We start from the raw sequence: 18,815 nt of genomic DNA on the forward strand, positions 1-18,815 counted from the left end.
GTACCCATGAGGCACCTGGAATCACAACAAACGTGCCAATGCCAAACATTCCGCTCAATGAAACCGGCATCTTAATTCTCCCTACGACATGAGGTATCTAAATTAAATATGTTTAACTTAACGCAGCGGTTATTCAATGTTATTTGTTGTATTTATACATTTCGTATTTCCGCCATAACTAAATCGGTTTCTTTCCCTGCCAGCTAACGTTAGCTCTCGGATGCTACTCTGCTTGCTAGTTGCTGTTAGCAAATAAGCTAGTGATGTGTTAGCGTTAATCTCGTAACACACTGTTGACGTGTGATTGTGTTTCATGTTTTAGATTCTATCTCAACTTTTCTTCACAGTTGTGCCTGATATTACGCACTTATCTGGCTGTGATAAATACAAGTATTTATTTGTATCGTACATCAAAACATTGACACGTGTTAATACTTTTAACGTTAATGGCATCTGTAGAATAGATGCTAGCTAACGTTTACATTTAACAGCTAACGTTAACGCTAACTAGCTTGTTGTAAATTATGTGATATTAGCAGTATCGTTATAGCTGCTGTCTTATCCTTCCCTATCTCCATATTCTATTATGTCCTCGAGTAGCTGTTAAAACATCTTGGTGACATTTGTATGTGTCACCTTATTGTACATGTGTAGGATTAAAGTTGCACTACTTTCAGATCGCATAAACGGAACTGTTTATGCGATCTGAAGGTCTTTAAAATGCTTTAAACTATTTTCCAGCTGACTGCAGAGCAAGTAGTCCTTGACATGGATCACTCTTTATCACAAGCTGATATCAACCTCAATCTCCTAAAAGGTGGTGAGGAAAGTACAGTGATCTAGTGTGCAGGAAGCGAGCATATTAGTTGGGTTATTCCTTTCACAATACTCTGATCGAAGGCCAACCCATGGAAACACAGCGTAGTGTAGTTCCTGTGTGCCTCTAAACACTCGTCTCTTGTGTACCTTTCTACCAAATGTGGTCCCTTCTGTATGCAGATGGCAGATGCATAAAAAACAGGTATGAATATAAAAAGAGGTTGCTGTTGGCAGATACTGTTTTTCCCGTTTTGTACTCAGTGGAGTTGAGTTGTGCGATACATCTGTCGTTAAATTATTGACTCTCTCGCTCCTCATAAATTATACAACAAGATGTTATCATCTTAAGGCCATGAAAGTGTTCCCGAATCTGCCTTTGCAATATTCCCTCAATTCAAAGTCCCCCACATGTGGTTTTCAAAGATGAAGCCTACCCACAAGTGTAGTAGGACAGAAGTGGGGAGAGAGCCTTTGATCTCTAGATGTTTCTGCTGGTATAGCTGAGAGGACTAGTGATGAGGGGCGATACACTGAGTCTATTCAGCTTCAGAGACATAAAGCTTTAAGGAAAGACAGTACATCATCTGTAAGGTGTGGGTGGAGCTTTGGACTCTGGCTGTCTGCTCTCAGTATTTCTGTGACATAAACACTGTGGACATTTTTCATCTGATTCAGCAATAGGTAGGAATTTGTATGGGTTTTTGACACGTTAGCTCGGAGGAATGTGCCTGTCCTATTATATCTCTCCGGTCTCTGCTAAATGAGTAAAGGGGAAGTGACACTGAAAGGGGGGGGGGGAATACTGACCAAACTTGTTCAGCTGGCAAGCAGTGTCCACCACTAATGTCCCTTTTTGTTTCCTCCATTGAAGCCTGTAGAATGTTGTTTGCACTGAGTTGGGGGTTTCATTTTAAATTGCAAGTTATTCTTGCATGGCACAGTCAATGGTAGTGGAAATCTGGCCTGCTTCTTGCTAAGGATGGGTGACAATACCCATCAATATCAAATGAACAAAGATACAAATCTTTACAGCTGAGGTGCTCAAACCAGGGAATGATGTGATGAATTGAATAGTTGTTGCTGATTATTTCCTCTCAATTCTACTGATTGAATCATTGATTGAGTGATTCTCTCTGTCAAACCCTCGTCTCTCTTCTAGGTGTTGTTACCTGTAGCCAGCTATGGCACCAGGGGACATGGTGCAAGACCACGCCAAGCAGCTGAAGCCCAAGGACAAGCGGCCTGTGACCAGGACATCGAAAGCAGATTGTGAGCCCGACGGGTCCTTTGTCTTTGAGGCTCACGAGGCTTGGAAGGACTTCCACAACTCCCTCAGGCATTTCTATGAAGTGGGAGAGCTCTGTGACGTCACGCTGAAGGTGGGTCACTCGGTGAGGACTCGAGGGAAGAGCGAGATTTGTTCGTCTTCTATTTATATTTCAGCTGATCTTTGTTTTCCGTATAATCGGGTGAAAGGCTGTGATTTCACAAATAATATTTTATGGATGTGAGAGTGAGCGTAATTATTCTAAATTTAAGTTGAGTGTTGTTTTTTGTTTTACTTTGAATCCCTAAATAGCTGCTGTAATCACAGTTGTACTGTGGAGATTAATAAACGGTGAGATTATTAATGCTGTATACAGGTGGGTCTTGTTTCCTGTTTTTTTTTTTTAAACATGTCTCTTTTTGTAGGTTGGCAGTAGGATGATACCATGCCATAAGCTAGTGCTGGCTTGTGTTATCCCTTACTTCAGGTATGTTAGATTTTATGTTTTATGTTTTTGACTTGGCCTATAACTGCATTCTTCACTACGGCACGGACTGAGAGTTGTTTTTTGTTGCTAGTGGACATCTAATCTGCACAATGATTCAAGTCAGCGATCCTGACCAAAAAAAGACAATTTCCTTATTATAAACTAAAATGTAATGCTTGTGACAGCCCTAATGGATCGTCATCAGGTACAGCGTTAACACACTTGTTGTCTATGTGGCTATGTCTTCCTCAGGGCCATGTTCCTCTCCGAGATGTCCGAGGCGAAGCAGGAACTGATCGAGATCAAGGACTTTGATGGCGATGCCATCCAGGACCTGGTGCATTTTGCGTACTCCTCCAAGCTCACGTTAACTGTGGACAATGTCCAGCCGCTGCTTTATGCTGCCTGCATCCTTCAGGTAAAGAAATGCACGTAATCCTACATAAAGGGTTCTCCATTGAAAGGTTAAGCGTGATAATGCTTCCCTTTTTTCAGCAATTCACTTCTTTATTTACTTCATTACTGCTTGAATCGTATCAGGTGGAGCTGGTAGCGAGAGCCTGTTGTGAGTACATGAAGGCCCACTTTCACCCCACCAACTGCCTGGCGGTGCGCACCTTCGCCGAGAGCCACAACCGCGTGGACCTGATGGACATGGCCGACCGCTATGCCTGCGAACACTTCACTGAGGTGGTGGACTGCGAGGACTTTACTTCCGTGTCTCCCCAGCACTTGCGCACGTTGTTGTCCTCCGGCGAGCTCAACATCCATTCAGAGACACAGGTGTACAATGCAGCGGTGAAATGGCTGAAGGCAAACCCACAGCACCACGAGGCCTGGCTGGACCAGATCATGTCTCAGGTGAGCGAGTTCACAGCTTCAAGGTACCGCAGGGTGTGTGGGTTAGCTTACGTACGTTAGTGCTGGCATCTTCCTGAATTCAAAAGTTTGTTGTACTTGTTTGGAAGTACCTCTAGGCTTTACCACCTAGTTTACTGATTGCCTGAAGGTAAAGCTAACATCACTGTGTTACATGTGTGTTACATATGCGTTCACAGCTTTACGTAATCACGTTTACAACCACAATACAACGTCTGGTCTCTCCTTCAGGTGCGCCTCCCCCTGCTCCCGGTAGAGTTCCTGACTGGAACGGTGGCGAAGGACGAGATGGTTAAAGGTAACCTGAGTTGTCGCGACCTGATGGACGAAGCCAGGAACTACCACCTGCACCTCAGCAACAAGGTGGTGCTGGACTTTGAGTATTCCGTTCGTACCATACCCCGGAAACACACTGCAGGTAGTACTTATATGGTTTGGCTTTAAAAACATGTAACAACTGATTTTATGGCATTTGCACTTTTTCTTTTTGCACCCCAGAAACACACAGCTACATGCATGAAACCAAATGCTTTTCTTAGTGTTAATGTGTTGTAACAGCTACAGGCTTAGTCTTAACTTGAATCAGATTTACAATGATATAAAAACTTCTCATTTACAGAAAGGTTGTCGTATATTTCTTTGTGTATTTTTCCATAAAATGTGTTTATTCTGAGGTTCTTTGTGCAAAAAGTATGAAAGCCAACGCTTTGTTCTCTCCGACCATTTTCCCTCAGGGGTTTTGTTCTGTGTGGGTGGCCGGGGGGGTTCTGGTGACCCGTTTCGCAGCATCGAGTGTTACTCCATCACTAAGAACAGCTGGTTCTTTGGTCCTGAAATGAACAGCAGACGGCGTCACGTGGGAGTAATATCTGTCGGAGGTAAGACGGGTTACTGGTTTATATAATTAACTCCAGAAAGTGAAATAGGTGGCTTAGAAAGGTGAAGTTGCAACTCAGTTTATATAATATATATATACGTTTTCTACAAATACAATAATATTTCCTGGTCAGGTCGCGTGATCATAAAGACGCTCGTTCATATCTGTTTGATGTTGCTTTTCTTCAGGCAAGGTTTATGCTGTTGGCGGCCATGACGGTAGCGAACACTTGGGCAACATGGAGATGTTTGACCCCCTCACCAACAAGTGGATGATGAAAGCCTCCATGAACACCAAGAGGTACACCGACACTACAATCTGCTCAATCAATCACATTGTCTTTCAATTTAGATGTAGTTATTTCCTGTTGTCTTAGTAACCGGGCATGATGTGTGTTTCTCAGGAGGGGCATAGCCCTGGCCGCTCTTGGCGGTCCCATCTACGCCATCGGAGGTCTGGACGACAACTCCTGCTTCAACGATGTTTATTTACACATCCCAAAGGTATTAACATGTCATTCAGAATATTTTAGAATTGCAGATGTGCACTAAACCTTGCCCATTATTGTAATGTATCTTTCATTCAGCTTGGACTGTTCTACTCATCTCCAAGCCTAGGGGACATACACCAGAAGTAAACTTCTCATGCTCCCTGTATACACACACACACATACACACACACACACACAGACACATTGTAAACACTTCACTAAACATAGGAAGGATGAAAAATTTTGAAAACAAAACATTGCTATTTTTGGATACCACTCTGCAAACATAAAGTGAATTTTGTCCTGAAGGTGGCAACAGAGGTACCGCCATGCTTTTACAAGAAAGGTTTATCCGCAATCTCATGTTCCTCTTTAGACAGAATGCTCTCTCAGCGCTCATCAGTCCAGTCTCAGTTATTAGGATGTTCTTAGATGAAGCTTTGACTGAATTAGTTTTTTTTCATCGGTGTGCGATGATTATTTTGCACACATTCACATCGAGAGTATTGGTAATCTAAACAACGAACAGTAACACTTAGTGTTGTGACAAAGCGTGGACCACGTTCATACACAAGTAAAAATATACGTACATAAAGTTGGACATGGCTAACATTATGAATCATTAAATCATTTAAACGCCCAAGAACAGCAGGGCATAAATAAATATGAACATTATCACTCTTCAATAAAAGCGGAAGTGACGATTATGACCGGAAGTAACGTTCGCCGCTGCAATTAAATGGCAGCCTACACATTTGCCACGCTTGCCCTGTAAACCGCTGCTTTTCTTAGTTGTCTCTCTACTTACTGGCAAAGACCCCTCTTCAAACATGTCCGGGCGAAACAACAACAAGCTGCCGAACAATTTGCCACAGCTGCAGAATCTTATAAAGATGGGACAGGGTGAGCTGAGACTTTTACTGAAAAACAACAACAACCACTTTAAAAATAACCCTTTTTTGTTGTTGCATTCAACAAATGTAAATACTTGTGCCATTTGTTGTCCAGGGGAGACCCACAGAAGCATCAACAGAGGCTAAGATCAAAGACTACGGAGAGCTGGAGGCTAAAGATTACATTCCTGGAGCTGAAGTCCTGGAGGTGGAGGAGGGGAAGAAAGAGGGAGAGGAAGGCGGAGGTGAGCAGCTTTTTTTCTTCTTCTTATTGAATTTATAGGATTTGATTACAGGGGCTGAACTGGTCATAATCCAGTGTGTCCATGTGTGTATAGAGATGATTAATATTTGGCGCATTTTTCATGTTGTACAGCAGATGGCTGGGAGAGCGCCAGTATGAGTGGTGATGATGAAGATGGGGAGTGGGTGGACGTTCACCACTCGGCAGATGAAGAAACAGGAGAAATGGTGAGAATATATAAATTTGCCTCAGAGGGCTTTACAGGCCGATGGTTCATTTTGTGTGGCATCTTTGTTTTAATATAAGAGTTGTGTGTGTGTAAGGCGGAGAAGCTTCAGAATATGCCAGCCGAGGAAAGAAAAGCCAAAGCAGCGGCGGTCAGCGGCAGCAGGCTCCTCACTCAAGATGACTTCAAGAAGATCCGTCTGGTCCAGCTGGCTAAGGAGGTCGACGGTGCACCAGGCAAAGGCCAGAAGAGGACAAATGTGGACCTCGAAGAAGAGGAGGACAACAGGTTAGAAAGCTGTTTGAACAAAGACCTTAAAGCATCATTTACAGAGATTAAATTGATTTATGTGGGGGGTTTAAGATAGGTCATACTGAGGTTTTTGCTTGTTTTTTTCCCCCAAATCCTTCAGAGGGGAGGTGCTGACTTTGAGGAGCATTGAGAAACTGCATAAGAAACGAAAGGCAGACAAGGAAACACGCCTGGCAACAGCAATGGTAAAACTCTAATGCTATACCTGTAGGGTGATTTGAACTACTCCGATAGTGAGTTACTCATAGATGCCAAAACACTGTGGACCCTGAAAAATAGAATCTGCACACTAGATAATGCCTCTAAAGAAGAGCCAAACCCTCGAACGTCACAGGTGGTAATTAAATATATGTTCATGGGAGCATTATCTAGCGTGAGGAATCTATTTTTTTCCGTCTTTAAAATGTTCTTTTGTGCAGCCTGGAATATTTTGTCGAGATGTGCGACCTTTGTAACTATTAGCCTGCTGATTATGTTCTTGATCAATCGTTTGGTCTATAAAATGTCAAAACAAAGAGAAACAGAACAACTATAGTTTTACGATTACGGAACACTAAGAAAACCAGCAAATATATATTTTTTTGGAGTCATTTTCTGTCGATCAAGCAATTTATTGATCAACTAGCCATTTCAGCTCGAACGATGTGTTTTTGATTTTTCAAGGCGGGGCGGCCCGACCGGAAGGATTTTGTCAAGAAGCATACCAAGCTGAACCCACACGCCGGCACCAGCAACAGGGAGAAGAGGAAGACGAAGAACTTCATGATGATGAGACACAGTCAGAATGTCAGAACAAAAGGCAAACGCTCCTTCAGAGACAAACAGGTAGGCCACACCTGCCAGAAATAGCTGCTGTATTTGACTGTTTTAATATAAGTGGCATTTCAACTGGAAATATTTTTGATTTCCTCGTCCAGATTGCTCTACGGGATGCGCTCCTGAAAAAGAAGAAGCAGTACAAGTAGGACACACGGACATAATGTTATATTTGCTTCGTGGTGGCCATCGGACGGTGACAGTGACAAATAATATTGTACATCCTTCAAGTAGCTTGCTGGTGAACTGCATACATTTACTCTGCTCTGAAATAAAACATTTTTGGATAATTCTTGTGTGAAGGTTTCTGTGTGGGTGTAGGTCTCATTGCAATGTTTGGCTTCTCTTACTTCCATTGGCCTCCCACTGATCGCAGTTTGAATTCCAAGAAAATGATGTATTTTAGTCATTTAAAATGGTCTTGGTGTTCTTTTTGGATAGTTTTAGTCCTTAGAGTTAGATAGTTAGATAAACAAAGTATCACCATTTATCTGAGAACACACTCCTAGTTATCTGTAAATCTTTAACCTTAAACGGCACATTTTTTGTGCCAAGTCTTTGTTCTAATCTGATCCCATTAAAATAAAAAGTATTAATAGAAAACATACCTTTTTGTTAAGAACTGTTTTAACACTGCTGCGATGACTGTTTCAAGCAAATTGTGATTTTTACAGGACTATATATTTTATGTCTGGGTGTGGACCCCACAAATTATGTTTTGAGTATATGTTTTTTTTCATATTGGAGTATAACATCTGTCCACATGAATGATCTATGTGTTTACAGCTGAAATATGCAGATGCTGCACTGACAGTAAATGTAACTCAAATCAGGATGTGAAGGTGTTAATGTATAATTTTAGCCACGATTTGATTGGCCAATACAGTTTTATAACTACTGTAATTGCAGTCTAACATTTCCCTATTTTGAACATTAAGCTGTAGTCTAGTGCCTTATTTGTAACAGGTCAGTGTCATTTACTGGAACGCTTCTACAGGAAGGCAGAAGACAAAATAAGAGAAATCATAACTAAAGAATGTGATACTATTTATATAAACTTTGACATTGTTTATCAGTAGTTATTGCTTTCGGGAAATAAATAGCATAGAGCCCTTCTATGCATTACCGTATGCCCTCTGTGTGAAGTTTATTGAAGAATGTGTTACACTTTGATGTTTCACTGATCAGCTTCAGAAACAAAAGAAGAGACCATCTTAATTAAAACTGGCCGCTTTTCACCGGCATTATGAGCTACTAGAAAGCATTTAATCTTGTTCTTTAAGCTGTTGGTCAGGTAATGCCTTAAAACTACAGTACCCATGAGGCACCTGGAATCACAACAAACGTGCCAATGCCAAACATTCCGCTCAATGAAACCGGCATCTTAATTCTCCCTACGACATGAGGTATCTAAATTAAATATGTTTAACTTAACGCAGCGCTTATTCAATGTTATTTGTTGTATTTATACATTTCGTATTTCCGCCATAACTAAATCGGTTTCTTTCCCTGCCAGCTAACGTTAGCTCTCGGATGCTACTCTGCTTGCTAGTTGCTGTTAGCAAACAAGCTAGTGATGTGTTAGCGTTAATCTCGTAACACACTGTTGACGTGTGATTGTGTTTCATGTTTTAGATTCTATCTCAACTTTTCTTCACAGTTGTGCCTGATATTACGCACTTATCTGGCTGTGATAAATACAAGTATTTATTTGTATCGTACATCAAAACATTGACACGTGTTAATACTTTTAACGTTAATGGCATCTGTAGAATAGATGCTAGCTAACGTTTACATTTAACAGCTAACGTTAACGCTAACTAGCTTGTTGTAAATTATGTGATATTAGCAGTATCGTTATAGCTGCTGTCTTAGCCTTCCCTATCTCCATATTCTATTATGTCCTCGAGTAGCTGTTAAAACATCTTGGTGACATTTGTATGTGTCACCTTATTGTACATGTGTAGGATTAAAGTTGCACTACTTTCAGATCGCATAAACGGAACTGTTTATGCGATCTGAAGGTCTTTAAAATGCTTTAAACTATTTTTCCAGCTGACTGCAGAGCAAGTAGTCCTTGACATGGATCACTCTTTATCACAAGCTGATCTCAACCTCAATCTCCTAAAAGGTGGTGAGGAAAGTACAGTGATCTAGTGTGCAGGAAGCGAGCATATTAGTTGGGTTATTCCTTTCACAATACTCTGATCGAAGGCCAACCCATGGAAACACAGCGTAGTGTAGTTCCTGTGTGCCTCTAAACACTCGTCTCTTGTGTACCTTTCTACCAAATGTGGTCCCTTCTGTATGCAGATGGCAGATGCATAAAAAACAGGTATGAATATAAAAAGAGGTTGCTGTTGGCAGATACTGTTTTTCCCGTTTTGTACTCAGTGGAGTTGAGTTGTGCGATACATCTGTCGTTAAATTATTGACTCTCTCGCTCCTCATAAATTATACAACAAGATGTTATCATCTTAAGGCCATGAAACTGTTCCCGAATCTGCCTTTGCAATATTTCCTCAATTCAAAGTCCCCCACATGTGGTTTTCAAAGATGAAGCCTACCCACAAGTGTAGTAGGACAGAAGTGGGGAGAGAGCCTTTGATCTCTAGATGTTTCTGCTGGTATAGCTGAGAGGACTAGTGATGAGGGGCGATACACTGAGTCTATTCAGCTTCAGAGACATAAAGCTTTAAGGAAAGACAGTACATCATCTGTAAGGTGTGGGTGGAGCTTTGGACTCTGGCTGTCTGCTCTCAGTATTTCTGTGACATAAACACTGTGGACATTTTTCATCTGATTCAGCAATAGGTAGGAATTTGTATGGGTTTTTGACACGTTAGCTCGGAGGAATGTGCCTGTCCTATTATATCTCTCCGGTCTCTGCTAAATGAGTAAAGGGGAAGTGACACTGAAAGGGGGGGGGGGGGGGGATTACTGACCAAACTTGTTCAGCTGGCAAGCAGTGTCCACCACTAATGTCCCTTTTTGTTTCCTCCATTGAAGCCTGTAGAATGTTGTTTGCACTGAGTTGGGGGTTTCATTTTAAATTTCAAGTTATTCTTGCATGGCACAGTCAATGGTAGTGAAAATCTGGCCTGCTTCTTGCTAAGGATGGGTGACAATACCCATTAATATCAAATTAACAAAGATACAAATCTTTACAGCTGAGGTGCTCAAACCAGGGAATGATGTGATGAATTGAATAGTTGTTGCTGATTATTTCCTCTCAATTCTACTGATTGAATCATTGATTGAGTGATTCTCTCTGTCAAACCCTCGTCTCTCTTCTAGGTGTTGTTACCTGTAGCCAGCTATGGCACCAGGGGACATGGTGCAAGACCACGCCAAGCAGCTGAAGCCCAAGGACAAGCGGCCTGTGACCAGGACATCGAAAGCAGATTGTGAGCCCGACGGGTCCTTTGTCTTTGAGGCTCACGAGGCTTGGAAGGACTTCCACAACTCCCTCAGGCATTTCTATGAAGTGGGAGAGCTCTGCGACGTCACGCTGAAGGTGGGTCACTCGGTGAGGACTCGAGGGAAGAGCGAGATTTGTTCGTCTTCTATTTATATTTCAGCTGATCTTTGTTTTCCGTATAATCGGGTGAAAGGCTGTGATTTCACGAATAATATTTTATGGATGTGAGCGTAATTAATCTAAATTTAAGTTGAGTGTTGTTGTTTTTTGTTTTACTTTGAATCCCTAAATAACTGCTGTAATCACAGTTGTACTGTGGAGATTAATAAACGGTGAGATTATTAATGCTGTATACAGGTGGGTCTTGTTTCCTGTTTTTTTTTTTTTAAACATGTCTCTTTTTGTAGGTTGGCAGTAGGATGATACCATGCCATAAGCTAGTGCTGGCTTGTGTTATCCCTTATTTCAGGTATGTTAGATTTTATGTTTTATGTTTTTGACTTGGCCTATAACTGCATTCTTCACTACGGCACGGACCGAGAGTTGTTTTTTGTTGCTAGTGGACATCTAATCTGCACAATGATTCAAGTCAGCGATCCTGACCAAAAAAAAAGACAATTTCCTTATTATAAACTAAAATGTAATGCTTGTGACAGCCCTAATGGATCGTCATCAGGTACAGCGTTAACACACTTGTTGTCTATGTGGCTATCTCTTCCTCAGGGCCATGTTCCTCTCCGAGATGTCCGAGGCGAAGCAGGAACTGATCGAGATCAAGGACTTTGATGGCGATGCCATCCAGGACCTGGTGCATTTTGCCTACTCCTCCAAGCTCACGTTAACTGTGGACAATGTCCAGCCGCTGCTTTATGCTGCCTGCATCCTTCAGGTAAAGAAATGCACGTAATCCTACATAAAGGGTTCTCCATTGAAAGGTTAAGCGTGATAATGCTTCCCTTTTTTCAGCAATTCACTTCTTTATTTACTTCATTACTGCTTGAATCGTATCAGGTGGAGCTGGTAGCGAGAGCCTGTTGTGAGTACATGAAGGCCCACTTTCACCCCACCAACTGCCTGGCGGTGCGCACCTTCGCCGAGAGCCACAACCGCGTGGACCTGATGGACATGGCCGACCGCTATGCCTGCGAACACTTCACTGAGGTGGTGGACTGCGAGGACTTTACTTCCGTGTCTCCCCAGCACTTGCGCACGTTGTTGTCCTCCGGCGAGCTCAACATCCATTCAGAGACACAGGTGTACAATGCGGCGGTGAAATGGCTGAAGGCAAACCCACAGCACCACGAGGCCTGGCTGGACCAGATCATGTCTCAGGTGAGCGAGTTCACAGCTTCAAGGTACCGCAGGGTGTGTGGGTTAGCTTACGTACGTTAGTGCTGGCATCTTCCTGAATTCAAAAGTTAGTTGTACTTGTTTGGAAGTACCTCTAGGCTTTACCACCTAGTTTACTGATTGCCTGAAGGTAAAGCTAACATCACTGTGTTACATGTGTGTTACATATGCGTTCACAGCTTTACGTAATCACGTTTACAACCACAATACAACGTCTGGTCTCTCCTTCAGGTGCGCCTCCCCCTGCTCCCGGTAGAGTTCCTGACTGGAACGGTGGCGAAGGACGAGATGGTTAAAGGTAACCTGAGTTGTCGCGACCTGATGGACGAAGCCAGGAACTACCACCTGCACCTCAGCAACAAGGTGGTGCTGGACTTTGAGTATTCCGTTCGTACCATACCCCGGAAACACACTGCAGGTATTACTTATATGGTTTGGCTTTAAAAACATGTAACAACTGATTTTGTGGCATTTGCACTTTTTCTTTTTGCACCCCAGAAACACACAGCTACATGCATGAAACCAAATGCTTTTCTTAGTGTTAATGTGTTGTAACAGCTACAGGCTTAGTCTTAACTTGAATCAGATTTACAATGACATAAAAACTTCTCATTTACAGAAAGGTTGTCGTATATTTCTTTGTGTATTTTTCCATAAAATGTGTTTATTCTGAGGTTCTTTGTGCAAAAAGCCAACGCTTTGTTCTCTCCGACCATTTTCCCTCAGGGGTTTTGTTCTGTGTGGGTGGCCGGGGGGGTTCTGGTGACCCGTTTCGCAGCATCGAGTGTTACTCCATCACTAAGAACAGCTGGTTCTTTGGTCCTGAAATGAACAGCAGACGGCGTCACGTGGGAGTAATATCTGTCGGAGGTAAGACGGGTTACTGGTTTATATAATTAACTCCAGAAAGTGAAATAGGTGGCTTAGAAAGGTGAAGTTGCAACTCAGTTTATATAATATATATATACGTTTTATACAAATACAATCATATTTCCTGGTCAGGTCGCGTGATCATAAAGACGCTCGTTCATATCTGTTTGATGTTGCTTTTCTTCAGGCAAGGTTTATGCTGTTGGCGGCCATGACGGTAGCGAACACTTGGGCAACATGGAGATGTTTGACCCCCTCACCAACAAGTGGATGATGAAAGCCTCCATGAACACCAAGAGGTACACCGACACTACAATCTGCTCAATCAATCACATTGTCTTTCAATTTAGATGTAGTTATTTCCTGTTGTCTTAGTAACCGGGCATGATGTGTGTTCCTCAGGAGGGGCATAGCCCTGGCCGCTCTTGGCGGTCCCATCTACGCCATCGGAGGTCTGGACGACAACTCCTGCTTCAACGATGTTGAGCGCTACGACATCGAAAGTGACTGCTGGAGCGCCGTGGCTCCGATGAACACTCCCAGAGGAGGAGTGGGGTCCGTTGCGTTGGGGGTAAGACTTCAAACGAAGGCCCATCAGTTGTGACTGATTTTATATGATATCGATTCTGGACTTTACAGCTTTTATGCCCGCTTCTTTGCCAGAGTTTCATGTACGCAGTGGGAGGCAACGACGGCGTGGCGTCCCTGTCCAGTGTGGAGCGGTTTAACCCGCACCTCAACAAGTGGACGGAGATCAGCGAGATGGGCCAGCGACGGGCTGGGAATGGAGTCAGCAAGCTCAACGGCTGCCTCTATGTAGTGGGTGAGAGGAATACATTCATCTCTTCAGATCGGATCACATGGGTTGCCAGGTACTGTTGGTACCAGATACTGATGTAGGCCAGATGTATTTTGTCTGTGACTGGAATTACTCATTTTCACAACCCGGGTCACATGCCTCCCACACACGCACACACCCTACGACTTTATACACACATGTGGTAACTGATTAACAGAGGTTTTTATTGTACCACTGGAATTTGAAGAGTCATTCAAGGTTCATTGAAACGGGGTGTTTTGCCAGGTCAGCAGCTGTGGCTCAGTGTAGGTACATGAAATCCTCTCCTCTTGTGTCTGCTCCATCAGCAACAACAGAATCATCCTCAGAGTGTTTGCGGTTAACACCTGAGCTGTTGTAGTAAAATCATACATGCCAGTTTCCTGTATCGCCCTTCAGCCGAGATACATTTCTTGTGATTTCTTTTCTTTTTTACAATCCTCTCTCTCATTTTTCCGAAAGGCGGCTTTGATGACAATTCACCCCTGAGCTCCGTGGAGCGCTTTGACCCTCGAATGCACCGCTGGGAGTACGTGTCTGAGCTCACCACCCCACGCGGGGGAGTCGGGGTGGCCACTGTAATGGGGAGAGTGTTCGCAGTCGGGGGTCACAACGGGAACATCTACCTGAACACAGTGGAGGCTTTTGAGCCTCGGATGAACAGGTGAGGCGGTCGATGAATGAAAACTGTTTGCGAAGGATCCAATACCCCTAAAAACCCATCAGGCTAAACTGTAGGGGGCAAGTCGGCGTGTCCAATCATTTAAGAGCCGCTGTATTGTTTAGGACTGTTAGCATGTCGTCTCACGATTATTTCGTCGTGCTTTTGGTTTGCTGTTCAGATGGGAGCTGGTGGGTTCGGTGTCTCACTGCCGGGCCGGAGCCGGAGTCGCCGTCTGCTCGTCTCACGTCAGCCAAATCAGAGACGTCGGCCAGGGCTCCAGCAACGTGGCCAACTGCATGTGACCGCCGCTCCACTTGTTCCCAGGTGACTGACTGCCAAGTCACCGTCCGGTCCGATCACTGCACGAACACACACACACACACACACACACACAGCGACGGAGGGATTTGGCCGCTGTCTGAACATCAGCCTCAGTCAGCTTGTGGCTGATATGCGGTTTGCACACGGTGATCGAGTAACGTGAGCGAGGTTCTGCTGACTTGAAGTGCACAACGGACACATCTGAAGTCTTCTCTGACACCGACGACGCGTTCGAGACATTTCTCTTGACTCCTGCTGGTGTTTCTTTGCAATCAGTGACGTCTGTTCTTTGTACTGTATTTTTCTTTTGTTTGACTGCCATGACATAGTTTTGCCTTTTTCGTAAGGCAGCATCGTAGCTGAGCCTTTTAGTATTTGATACTAACGGGAACGAGAGGTAAGTTCTGGTCAACGGCGCATTGTGAATGTGGACCGTACAGTAGGCCAGTGTGAGAGCATTTCAACGGTCTCTTCTCTGGTCTACTCGTTGGCTCTGCACTTCTTTTCCACAGAGATGTGAAAAATCACTCGATTTAACCCATTCTTTGCAGCGCAGCGTTATGCAGTTAAAACGTTAACGTATTCATCAGTCAATCTGAAATCCAATGTTAAGATGTCAAATACGTTTCTAGGATTCCTGTGATCTTTTGCCACGATACGTGAGAACATCTGTTGGAGCAGTTAAGACTTTTTAAAAGGTGCGTTTCAGGAATATTCTGTCAGCTGTTCCAGCTGCTGTAAGCTGGATCATATTGCAGCAGCTTTAGCTGGAATTTGCCTGTAATTGTGTTTGAACAATCATTCCAGGTTAATTGGGACAAGTCATTCACTGGGTAGGACGTGACTGGTTCAAGGAATTGAACTGCTGCAAGTGCCAAACGGAAGGAAAAAAAAGAGTCAGCCGCTCTAGGAAAGCTGTAGATGCACATCTGGTTCAACGCCCGCTGAATCCTGAGTGGCCTCAGAGTAGAGGACGGTTTGATGACTTTATAGCTGAGAGTCGGGGACTGATCAGAGCAATACGGTGCACCGCTCAAGGTCTTTTTCAGTTGTGGTTTTCAGTTCAGGTCTGTTCAAAATGACAGGGGACAGATATTCAATTTGAAGATTTGTGTTTGACGATAGCTGGACTGTCAGAAATCCTAATCGGAGTGCTTTCGGATGTGTATGAGATGCAGCTGAGGTTTGTCTCCGCAGATGGTTGCGTTTATATATTTTAATATATGGATATTTTGTACAATAAAATAGGTGTATCTTTGGCATTATCCTTTACTACACTGTCTAATCCATTGCTGTGCACTATTTTCCTAGAATAGATGTGAAGTCTGAGTATATTTTTGTCCTAAATGGAGAATTTTACGTTATGAGTTGAAAGATGTTTATTTAACACACCTGCCTATTTCTGCCATTTCTATGAACAATTGAATAATTTCTGGCAAGTGTTCTTCTCCTCAGAAATAGGTTAACACTGAAATGCTATATAGGGTTATAATAAACATATTATTGGACAGTTTGTGTACTGGCAATCATACTTTTGGTGCATATTATTAACCCGGTACATAATTTTTCAATTTTTCAAAAAAAAACTTTGTTAGCCAATGAGCCAAAAACTTCTTTTCTAAGTCTTTTGTAAATTTGACTGTACTTTGTTGTTCTTTCTCCTCCTGACTGCTTCCATCCTGTGTTTTTGTTTACCTGGTATTGGTATAAATTGGTACAATAAAGTGACGTGTAAAGTTTAATGGTGGGATTTCTCTTTTTCTTTTCGGTTACAAATTTTGCCTCCGTCAGGACTGACTCTAAACCGGTCCCAACCGGTCCCAACAAGCCCTTCAGCTATCAAGTTTGTTGTAATTCTCTCTCCATCAACGTGCACATCAGGTCTAAACTAAAGAGTATACTTCTCCGATACTTCAGGAGATTCTGATGAGTCTGCTGAGCAATAAAACGCGTCAATGAGAATTTAATGTCAAATTTGCGTTTATTGTTTTGTGACCTCTTGTCAAACCCAGTTAAAAAGTAACCGTGTTTGGCAGTATAACGCTTATGGTGCGGTTGTTGTACACCGTCTTCTGGACTTTGTGTGTCAAATGTGATGTGCACACACAACTATAATCAACACGTCTTTAAGGTTTTTATAGACGCCTGAAGCTCCTGTTGCACAACTTGTTTACACCCCACAGACAGTTTATGTTGAAGAAACTAATTGTGTGTTTGTATTATTGTTGTTTGGTACTGTGTGGTGTGACTTCTTTGGGCCTTGAGCTCACAGAATTTCTCCCATTTTCAACAATTATTATTTTATTTATTGTAGAGAAGGCACAGTGCAAATCAACCAAAACACATGGTATAAACAAAATGGCAGAATTAGCCGAAAGGCTATTTTTCATCTGTTGTCGCCGGCGAAGGTGTTTAGAAAAGACTTCCTTAAATACATCAAAACAGAAACGGGGCGTGCAGGTAAAGGTTAGAAAATGTTAAAAGCAGTAGTGACATATATATATATACATATGTATTTTATATTTGGTTACTGAAAGATCTACAAGTGTTTTATTACACCCTCTTGAGCCACAATTTAACATATTCTGTTAGATCGTCCCAATCCCCCCCCCTTCCATCAATTGTGCATTGATGGAAGTGCTTTGATTATTGTATCGAGTGCATTGAGTGCTTGTTTGGATGCAGGCTTGAGTGGTTTCAGCCCACCGCTGTGACCAGCTTGTTAAACTGTAGTTCAGATGAGTGAAGATCGTAGAATGTGGGAAACATCTCAGCAGCCTCTACAGACATGTGGCTTCTAGTGAATCACACATTTGCAACATTAAACTGTTTTTTTGTTTTTTTTAAACTTTCAACTTAAAGAAGAGGTTGGAGTCGCACATGGAAATGTCCCTCCTTTTAATCTCCTGGATAGGTGAGTCAAATGTTTTTATAAAACACATTCAGTCTATTGACTCGAGGTGTTTTACATTAAAAATGCATTTTGCAAAAAAATGACATGCCTACGAAAATCATTGTTTTTTTAACCTCCATTTTTATTGTCAAATTCATGTTTGTTATTATGAATTGGTATTTTTGGTGATATGACATTCTAATGTTTCATCCTTAATATTGCACACTGGAATCAAAATAGACCGCTTTGTTTTTAGCCATTTAACTTGTGTTTGCAGCAGATTGTAAAGTAGAAAATGAGTCAAATGTCTTGTCATCTGTGTTTTACTGCTTTCAGTCTTTGGACCCTGGCTGGATGCTGAAAATAGGTGAACCAGAGAGATGATGCTCAGAGGTCTGATGACCGGCAGCTAGAGCACATCTCGCACACACTGCAAAGGTTCAGGAGAGTTCGGAGTGAAACGTAAAGCTATTAGGAATGCGTAGAAACACAGCTTGAGGGGTGAACATAGAAAAGTGAAAATGGACGGAACACAGAGAATGCTCCTGCAGCTGCTCAGCTTCGCTGCTCTTCTGGCTTGTGGTAAGTCTCTTCTTCATTTCATTTCTGCGGAGGTCAAGATATGAACCTGAGAGCACCGGTTTTAGTTTTGGAATAAAGATATAAAGGGAAGACAAAATTAAAACAAAGTGTGTCAACAAAGAAAAAACATGAAATATTACCGGAAAGTTGTGCTTTTAATATGTTGTGAGGCAGCTGTTGGCGACATCGATTTAATGACTTGTGCTTTGTGCCGTTTATTTCAAGACTTTATTTTGAAAGTGCGTGCAGCTCCAACATGGAAATTTGTTTTGGCATACAAATACCATTTAGAACAAATAAACAATAGATTATACAGGACACTTCTCAACCGTAGTGCTTATTAGTTCTTTGTTGTTTAACAATTTACTTTCTGTCATTTCTAATAAGATTAACTCCTAAACATGTGAAGAAAAGCTCTCTAGACACTTGTTTCCTTTACTGCCATTTCTCTTAGATAATTTAAATTGCAGATATTATATTCAGTGTTCTGAAGCATTTGTATTAGTGGTCCATCCAAGCTGAAGTTCTAGGTTAGTCTGATGTTTGGTCTTTCTTAAGCGTCACTG

General features: G+C 42.5%; 2 protein-coding genes across 3 annotated transcripts; both read left to right on the top strand.

Moving 5' to 3' along the window:
- Window positions 1-24: 24 nt before the first annotated feature.
- On the top strand, window positions 25-7,633 carry LOC306792768 (kelch-like protein 8). Of its 2 annotated transcripts, none has more exons than XM_079290065.1 (15): window positions 25-93; window positions 1,979-2,198; window positions 2,512-2,573; window positions 2,826-2,991; window positions 3,114-3,434; window positions 3,684-3,870; window positions 4,187-4,330; window positions 4,518-4,629; window positions 4,733-4,832; window positions 5,828-5,957; window positions 6,092-6,183; window positions 6,280-6,470; window positions 6,595-6,679; window positions 7,158-7,319; window positions 7,412-7,633. In XM_079290065.1, exons 2-15 carry the CDS (start codon window positions 2,001-2,003, stop codon window positions 7,457-7,459), a joined length of 1,998 nt encoding a protein of 665 aa, XP_079146191.1. In that variant the 5' UTR covers window positions 25-93; window positions 1,979-2,000; the 3' UTR covers window positions 7,460-7,633. The 2 variants fall into 2 exon arrangements, with proteins under 2 accessions (XP_079146191.1, XP_079146190.1); XM_079290064.1 differs by having other exon boundaries at window positions 6,089-6,183; window positions 7,412-7,632.
- A 1,024-nt stretch (window positions 7,634-8,657) lies between these two features.
- Window positions 8,658-16,480, top strand: LOC306792169 (kelch-like protein 8). The gene is made up of 12 exons (XM_079289200.1): window positions 8,658-8,716; window positions 10,608-10,827; window positions 11,139-11,200; window positions 11,455-11,620; window positions 11,743-12,063; window positions 12,313-12,499; window positions 12,808-12,951; window positions 13,139-13,250; window positions 13,354-13,522; window positions 13,615-13,774; window positions 14,252-14,453; window positions 14,632-16,480. The coding sequence occupies exons 2-12, from the start codon at window positions 10,630-10,632 to the stop codon at window positions 14,753-14,755; spliced, it is 1,845 nt and encodes a 614-aa protein (XP_079145326.1). The 5' UTR covers window positions 8,658-8,716; window positions 10,608-10,629; the 3' UTR covers window positions 14,756-16,480.
- Window positions 16,481-18,815: the final 2,335 nt, after the last annotated feature.

Source organism: Melanostigma gelatinosum, assembly GCF_949748355.1.
Source record: "Melanostigma gelatinosum genome assembly, chromosome: 18".
In the NCBI taxonomy this organism is placed as follows: domain Eukaryota; kingdom Metazoa; phylum Chordata; class Actinopteri; order Perciformes; family Zoarcidae; genus Melanostigma; species Melanostigma gelatinosum.

Excerpts from the sequence above, each read along its gene's own strand:
- LOC306792768 (XM_079290064.1), top strand. The coding sequence starts at position 2,001 with ATGGCACCAGGGGACATGGTGCAAGACCACGCCAAGCAGCTGAAGCCC. Across the intron at positions 6,184-6,279 it reads ATGAAGAAACAGGAGAAATG|GCGGAGAAGCTTCAGAATAT; the intron begins GTGAGAATATAT and ends TGTGTGTGTAAG. Across the intron at positions 6,471-6,594 it reads GAAGAAGAGGAGGACAACAG|AGGGGAGGTGCTGACTTTGA; the intron begins GTTAGAAAGCTG and ends CAAATCCTTCAG.
- LOC306792169 (XM_079289200.1), top strand. The coding sequence starts at position 10,630 with ATGGCACCAGGGGACATGGTGCAAGACCACGCCAAGCAGCTGAAGCCC. Across the intron at positions 12,064-12,312 it reads TGGACCAGATCATGTCTCAG|GTGCGCCTCCCCCTGCTCCC; the intron begins GTGAGCGAGTTC and ends TCTCTCCTTCAG. Across the intron at positions 13,251-13,353 it reads GCCTCCATGAACACCAAGAG|GAGGGGCATAGCCCTGGCCG; the intron begins GTACACCGACAC and ends TGTGTTCCTCAG.